Source organism: Vanellus vanellus (assembly GCF_965231255.1).
Source record: "Vanellus vanellus genome assembly, chromosome: 20".
In the NCBI taxonomy this organism is placed as follows: domain Eukaryota; kingdom Metazoa; phylum Chordata; class Aves; order Charadriiformes; family Charadriidae; genus Vanellus; species Vanellus vanellus.
In genome coordinates this window covers 5,673,438-5,681,604 of record NC_138925.1, presented here as the reverse complement: position 1 = coordinate 5,681,604, position 8,167 = coordinate 5,673,438, and the positions used below count along the sequence as shown (strand labels likewise).

At 49.9% G+C, this 8,167-nt stretch overlaps 1 protein-coding gene across 1 annotated transcript; it reads left to right on the top strand.

Annotated features, from left to right (window-relative positions):
• Window positions 1-1,226: 1,226 nt before the first annotated feature.
• On the top strand, window positions 1,227-7,786 carry H6PD (hexose-6-phosphate dehydrogenase/glucose 1-dehydrogenase; the record flags this gene model as incomplete). The annotated part of the gene is made up of 4 exons (XM_082493654.1): window positions 1,227-1,853; window positions 3,042-3,159; window positions 5,358-5,627; window positions 6,311-7,786. 4 exons carry the CDS (start codon window positions 1,227-1,229, stop codon window positions 7,666-7,668), a joined length of 2,373 nt encoding a protein of 790 aa, XP_082349780.1. The 3' UTR covers window positions 7,669-7,786.
• Window positions 7,787-8,167: the final 381 nt, after the last annotated feature.

The following is an 8,167-nucleotide window of genomic DNA, read 5'->3' as shown; positions in this document are numbered from 1 at the left end:
CTCTTACTGTGAAAAAATGGATGGTTTTCGTACACAGGTAAAATTAAAAGGTACAAATCTATTGACCAGAACCAAAAGTTTTTAAAGAAGTTAATTGTCTTGTGTGCTGTGAAGGCTGTGCTCTAACTAAACACAACTTCAGAAAATGAAATTAAGAGAATGGGATAGTCAGTGTAAGAGCTTCTGAAATAATACTTGATGTAATGAGAACAGCACAATGGTTTATTCACTTGTTCCAGATTATCTCTCTTGAGATGTAAAGTCATTGCGGTATTTCTAGGTATAAGAACTAAATGTGTCATTTCTCTTAAAAACAACCTTATTTTGGTTTAGACAAACAAGAACAAATAAGAACGAGCAAAGAGGCTTCTTGGTCAGGGAGACCAGCTGTTACTGGCTGCAGTGGTTTGAATGGGTGCGGAGTGGAGAAGGCCAGACCGGGTGCTGACACGCTCTCTTCAGTGATGGAAAGTTGGAGTAGGCAGAACACAAACCCCACATTGTCTCTTGGCCACATACACAACAATCACGAGGCAGCATCTAGACTGGCTCATATCTAGACTCAATGTTAAGGACTAAACTTCTTCCCCTGTGTTGTTTTATCAGACCATTTGTCTCCCAGTAGCTCATTAGAACCTAATTCAGCTCCGTTCATGAGAGTGGTGGTGCACATGGGTCATTAAAGTGCAGCGTATTAAAGAAGAGCCTGTGTGCTGGAAGTGCCAGTGGTTGCGCTTGTCTCTGAGCTGCTATGACAATATTGACATGAAGCGATGCCAAGACAGCATAATACCATTTGAGCAAAGTCCCAAACAGGAGGTTGTTGAAAGCAGTACTTAATTTGCAGGCACATGTGTTCATTTGTAGCCAGCTCTGAAATTTGTATTAAAATGGATTACAGTTTCACGGTATAAAGGCATTGACACCCCCTCAGTAACTCAGCTGTGAGAACACTGCTTACTTTACCGAAAGGCCTTCAGCACGCACTGTCTTCCACTTCTTAGTTTGCACAAGGAGGCTGCAGTCTTTTCAAGAGCCCCACTTACTACCATGATTTAAATCATGGAGGGGAGGATAGACTGTTGGGTGGAGGATCCAGGCGGAAGTCCCTGGCTCTTCAACAGCTACCTTGCATTGTGTTTTGCAGTGTTACAACATGGATTGACAGATTTTCCTTTTTTAATCCTGTCCTCTAGTGTTCCTGGGTCTACCTCTTCACTCCCAAGATGCTGAAAAGAGTCCTGTGTACAGTGTTGTTCATGGGAGCCTTGCCATCACTGGCTGAGGTGTCCCAAGGCCACATCTCAGTGGTCTTGCTGGGAGCCACAGGTGATTTGGCCAAGAAGTATTTGTGGCAGGGTCTATTCCAACTGTACATGGACCAAGTGAGCAGTGGCCACAGCTTCACTTTCCACGGGGCTGCACTGACAGCTCTGGAGCCAGGGCAGAGGCTGATGTTTGACGTGCTGAAGAAGCTGGCCTGTCCCCCCGATGAGTCTCCCAACAGGTGTGCTGTCCTCAAGGACCAATTCCTGAAGCTGAGCCAATACCACCAGCTGAAGACTGCCGAAAACTACACTATGCTGAACAGAGAGATTGAGACGCTGCTTCACCAGGAGGGGCTGAAGGAAGCTGGAAGGATCTTCTACTTCTCAGTACCACCATTTGCCTACACAGAGATTGCCCGCCACATCAACAGCAGCTGCAGACCACCTCCAGGAGCCTGGCTGCGTGTGGTGCTGGAGAAGCCTTTTGGCCATGACCTGGAGTCAGCCCAGCAGCTGGCTGCAGAGCTGACAAGCTTCTTCAGGGAAGAGGAGATGTACCGGGTGGACCATTACCTTGGCAAACAGGTGAGCAGCTTGCAATGTGCAGCCCCTTGCCAGGTTGAGGGACACAGTGGCTGGGGGAGTGTTGGATGTCAGCTCTACATCTAATGAGAGGTTTGTTCCCCTCTCAGAGCCACTGAGTGTGGTCCCAAGCCTCCATATGGAGTCCTGTACTGTTATTCTTGTGCTGTACTGTGCTGCTGCTCTTATTGAGCAGAGACATGTGCAGACCAAAGCAGGGCTTTCTCCCCTTGGAGTGATGGAGGGTCTCTTCTCCAGAGGGAAGCCAGGGTGTAGGGGTGAACTGTGTGCATGCATGAAAGAGAGATGCAGAATTCATCTGGTCTTTCACCAAGGTCACAGCTTTGATTTCGCTGAATAAGCAATGCCCTTTCCCTCTCACAATTCTCCCATCTCATTACACACAGGCCTCTCTGCTTAGCCATGGCTTCCAGAAGCAGTTTTTAATTTGATATGATATGGAGCTGATGGGATGTTGGTTATGCGGGATGCTTAGGAGAAGGTTTCTTCCTGCCCTGTGCTCCACTTGGGGCATGGAGGACTGGCTCCTGCAGGGACAGCTCAGGATGTGGAGCTGCATTGTGCCAGAGGGAATGTGTTCAAGGACATGCCTCCTTGTTTTAGGGGAATGTGATGCCACATTTTGAAAGGAGCCTGTTCCAGCCGTGGCACTGTGGCCAGATTTTACTCAGAAGGTTGCATGTCCAGCTGCAAGGAGAGCATCTCTACTAAGAGGGGGGATTTCTTCTCTTTTTTTATTTATTTTCTTTTTTTTCTTTTTTTTTCCTCCCAAAAAGAGCAGATGGCTTTAGCGGTGTAAGCATCTGATCTGATGTATTTCAGCACTTTGGAACTGTATGTTAGTCCCAGGATGGTCTGACTCAGCCCTCTGTTCTTTGACAGATATAAACTGAGTGCCCTGCAGTTTGTAGTTCAGCCTTTTTCACATGAAACCTCAAAACGCCTCAGAAAGACCTTTAATGTCTGCTCTGTACAGTCATTGGAGACCCCGTTGTGCATCACTGCAGGCTCTCTTGCTGATTTTCTCTTCTCTGACCCACTCTGCTCTCTGCTGTGTGGTATGTCTGCTGGTACCCCAGAGCTGGCCACATCCCAGCGCTGGATGAGGCAGTGAGGCAGAGATGCTGTGGAAATCTGTGGTGAGTTTTTCTTTGATTTTTCCCTTCACAGGCTGTAGCCCATATCCTGCCTTTTCGAGATCAGAACCGACAGTTTCTGGATCCAATTTGGAACCGACATCATGTGGAAAGAGTGGAGATTGTCTTGAAAGAGACTGTGGATGCTAAAGGTTGGTGAGGCGAGTGTGCAGAGCTAGGGCGATGAGTGAGAAGGAGAACTGGCGGGTTCATTAATAATGTGAAAGTGGCCCTTGAGGTACTGCTGGTGCAGAAAGGAAAAAGAGCTGAGAGGGACGGTCTTACACTTCTTATGCTAGGGACTGACTCACATCCAGGTAGCGCTGCTGCTTCCAAGAAAAGATTCCCATTGCAGTTCAGGCGGGAGCTGGGACAGAATCCCCCACCTTTTTGTGCTGCAGAGCTCTGGGGGTATTGCACCTAGCTTTCTATCCCAAATCTTGGTAAAAGGCACTGGATTTGGAATTGATGCAATCTAAGGCCACTTCAGTTCAGTGCTGCAATAACGTGGTGGTGGTAACAACAACCCTTTTGTATTCCTGTCCTGTTAGCTACCGAGCTCACACTGATTATACATTTGCATTATTCTTTGCAAGATGCTTTTGCATCTTTTGCCTGGATGTTACTCATATCAGCTACTGGGTGTCAGTCCAGGTACCTAGGTCTGTCTGTGTTTCTTTCCCTTCCCCTCTGTAGTAAGAAAGAGCATTGCAGAGAGAAAATCCAAGCCCGGAGTTGCTAGCATGGGTCTCCTGCTGAAGGACACGGCTGCAATCCCTCCCTGCAATGCTGCAGCAGCCGCTCTGCAGTGCTCAGCATAAAGCACTCTGGGCTGGACTGCCACCCGCAGCACTTCTGGGGATGTCAGGCGCCCTCAGTTCTGCAACATCAGGATTGCTTCTCCACTCGCTTTACCTCCTCTTCTATCTCCCTCTTTCCTTCCCTCCCTCCCTCCCTTCCTTCCTCAGTCACCACAAACTCAATTAATGCAACTTTATCAAACTTGGAGTAATATTTGGTTTGGCAGCTCAGGCCTCACCTGGGCCTGTTTGTGGGAGGGGGATGCACTGCAGAGAGATTTAGGGAGAACGGTGTTGTCTGTGCATACCCCCAGTTACACCCTGTACCCTCCCTGCTCTGAACAACTTTGTAATTTTTCATTTGAGGTCTTTTTTTCCCCTGTGCGGCTTCAGCTGGCAGCCTGGCTCCCAGCAAGTCTGCAGCATTGATTACGTTAATGAATGTGCCTTTGGATTAGAGCAAGGGAGATAAATATATCAATCAATAGGGGAAGCCTATGGCTGTGATGTAGTCTGCAGTGTGCAGCCTGCTGCTGATGGACCACAGAAAGGCGTCTGTTTAAGTCCCTTTCTTTATAAGTGCGTTGTCCTTCTCCCCCTGTTCCCACCTGCACGAGCAGTCAGGCAGGGAAAGAGAAGCAGGGCTTCGTGCATGAAATTTTGTCTCTCAAGGGCATGGCTCAGCCAGAGCCTTCTGAGGACATGAAAACCAGGGGAAAAGAGGCAGTGAAGGCCGTGCTCATTGCCACGGCCCAGCTTCAGCTGTTCTGGGGACCTGGTGTGTAGCTACAGAGCTGCTGGGGTCCCTGCTGTGACCCTGCTTTCCAGCTACCCTGTCAAAGCTTTTGCGTAGAACTGCGCGTGTTGTGGAGTCCCAGGCCCAGGTGCTGTGACCTGTGGGACAGGACTGTCATGGTGAGGGGTATACAGGGGTCCGGCATCGTGCTGTATGTGGGAGGTTTGAGCTGGATATTGCTGCCAGTCACTGACTGCAGCTTCTGAAAGCACAAGCAGTCCAAGAAAGCAAAGCTGCCTTCTGCTCTGGAAGTATCAGGCAAGAGCATTACTCCCGCTGGGTTTAGTCCCTGTAAGCACCCAAAAGGAGGGCTGTGTCTGGCTCTGCGGAGGACAAGCAGTCCCATGGGAACCTTTTATCTTTATTTTAGTAGCAGAGACGCTTAGGAAGCCCCTCTGGAGGGAGAGGAAAGGCTTCGAATCATAGAATTGTAGAATGGTTTGGGATGAAAAGGACCTTTGAAGATCATCTAGTCCAATCCCTCTTCCATGGGCAGAGACATCTTTCACTGGGTCAGGTTGCTCAAAGCCCCATCCAACCAGACCTTGAACATGTCCAGTGATGGGACATCCACAACTTCTCTCAGCTTGATAGCTTCAAGTTAATTGTTGGGCCAGGAGAAGAGGAGCTTGGTCCAAATCAATCAGGGCTTGTGCTCTTTGTTCTCCTTGGCACACACATTATACATGCAGAGGGCAAGGCTGCAAGAAAACCACATCACTTTACCAGCATCTTACCTCCTCTTTGTCCTCAGGCCGCACCAGCTTCTACGAACAGTATGGAGTCATCCGGGACGTGCTGCAGAACCACCTTACGGAGGCCCTGATGTTCCTGACCATGGAGCTCCCAGCCAACGTGAGCAGGGCTGAAGAGGTTTTGCAGTGCAAGCTGCAGGCCTTCCAGTCCTTGCGGGGCCTGGAGAAAAACAGTGCTGTGTTGGGTCAGTATGAAGCATATGCCAGCCAAGTACAGGAGGAACTGCAGAAGTCGCGAGACTACATCAGCACAACACCAACCTTTGCAGGTGAGAGTTTGGTCTGGGCCCTGGAGAGGGGAGTAGTCTAGAGCTGAGGAGAGCAGGAGATGTGAGTCCTTGCATGCTGATACCAGCTCCGTGACTCTGGACCTCACTGCTGGCACAGGGATGTCTCCAGGAATCCACCAACATGGCCACTGGGAGCTGTAACAAGAGAATACTGTTATCATGTTAGTTAACAAAGAATCCAGTGAATGGGAAGCATTGCATAAGCACTAAGTCCCATTATTCTTGATAAGATCTCTGTGTTATTTTTAGAAGTGGCCTGCAAACTCCTTCGCCTTTTCATAAGGTTGAGTTGCTCTCTGCATCTGAGGGGTAAAGCATTGGCAGTTCCGTGTGAGTAGTAGACCACAAGGCCATCTCTGGCCATGCTGTGTCTTCTGAACATTAAAGAATTTGTCTGAATGATATTTGTGCTCAGAAACTGGTTTCCTGCAAGATGAAAGGAGGCTAATCAAGTAGGATAGCTGGGAGGAAGCACAGCAGGGTAGCTGGAGAGCAGTTAGTCCAGTGATGTCGTGAAAGGGCTGAATGCAGAGCAAGAGACACAGTGGATGCCAAGATTTCTGGGAGCTAAGGAAGGAGAATGATGGGGAGGTGATAGAGATCCCCTCAAATCTGCCCTCTGTTCAGTTTTCATTTGGTAGCTGAGATCAATATCATTTCAGGTGTGCTGATTCACAGTGACAACCTGCGTTGGGAAGGGGTCCCTTTCCTCCTCACTTCTGGGAAAGCTCTGGATGAACGGGTAGGTTATGTCCGTGTTCTCTTCAAGAACCGGGCCTACTGCACTCAGAGCGAGACTCTGAGGGATGCAGGGCACAGCCAGTGCAAAGCCAAGCAGATCATCTTCTACATTGGGCACGGCACACTCAACACCCCTGCAGTGCTGGTGAGCAGGAACCTTTTCAGGCCTGTCATGCCAGAAGGCAGTTGGAGAGAAGCAGTGGGTCAGTCAGACCTGCACATTTTTGGACAACCATTGTCTGATTACTATGTGTACAGCCCTGTAAAAGAGAGAGATGCATATTCTGTCCTCATCTCCAACATCTACCATGCCAGGAAGGACTTCTTCATTACCACTGAGAACCTGCTGGCCTCCTGGGGGTTCTGGACACCGCTGCTGGATAGCATTTCCCACCAGCCCCTGCGTCTCTACCCTGGGGGCGTGGAGAACCAGCACCTCTTAGACTTTGAGATGGTGAGCGGAGAAGTGGCATTCACACTGGCAGAGCCAGTGGAACTACTGAACCCCAACAAGCTGATGCCAAGTGATTTCAGGACGATCCAGTCCAAATTTCGGCAAAGTCCCCTGGTCTCAGCGTGGTCTGAGGATCTTATTTCCCTGCTGGCTTCTGACATCGAGAAGACAGCAAGCAGGACTGTGGCACACTCTGGGCAGTTCCACCTGGCCCTCTCAGGTGGCTCGAGCCCAGTGGTCCTATTCCAGCGGCTAGCAAGACACCACTATGCCTTCCCATGGAAGCACACCCACATCTGGCTGGTAGATGAACGCTGTGTCCCTCTCACTGACACCGAGTCCAACTTCTTCAGCTTGCATAACCACCTTCTCCAGAGTGTCAGGGTGCCCTACTTCAACGTCCACCCCATGCCTGTGCACCTGAACCAGCGGCTCTGTGTGGAAGAAGACAGAGGCACGGAGCTGTATGCCAAGGAGATCATGGCCCTGGTGGCCAATGCCAGCTTTGACCTGGTGCTGCTGGGGGTGGGCACTGATGGGCACACTGCCTCGCTCTTCCCCCACTCTGAAAATGGCTTGGAGGGGGCTCAGACTGTGGTGATGACTGAAAGCCCTGTCAAACCTCACCAAAGGATGAGCCTTAGCCTACCCCTCATCAACAAGGCCAGGCAGGTGTTTGTCCTGGTTTTGGGGAAGGGCAAGCACGACATCACCACCCTGCTCAGCAGAGTGGGCCATGAGCCAAGGAAATGGCCTATCTCGGGCGTCAGCCCCAGCTCCGGACAGCTGGTGTGGTATGTGGATTACGAAGCTCTGCTTGGGTGATGTCTTCACAGTGTCCTTCCTCCCTTGTCTGCATGGCCCTTACAGCCTGGATTTTACTGCACAACGTCCATGTTTTCCTGTTGCCAGCAGCAGCTTCATCTCTGACAGACTCCTCTAACCTTCTGGGAAATCTGTGGCCTGCAGTGCCTCTGACATTTGAGCCTAGAAAGGAGCTCAGCTCAGTGTTCAGAGCTGAGTGGGAGCCAAGAGCCCGGTGCAGCATTTCTGGCTCTGCTGGCGATTCTGACTGTGATTTTGGACAAATTACCTCACCTTGAAGTGCCTCGGTTTTCCCTGTCGGGCCTTTGTGGTTACTAGCATTTAACTACCTCGCAGGCACTATGGGAGACTTGTTAAATTAAGTACCTGCCAATTTTTTTTGCAATTTTTTTTTTTTTTAAATTCTCAGGCTAGAAGACAGTAATAATGTGTTCATCCCCTGCCCTGCTCCGTCTGGCTGGGACAGAGTTGTCTGGTAAAAGGATGGTTCTGTGCACCT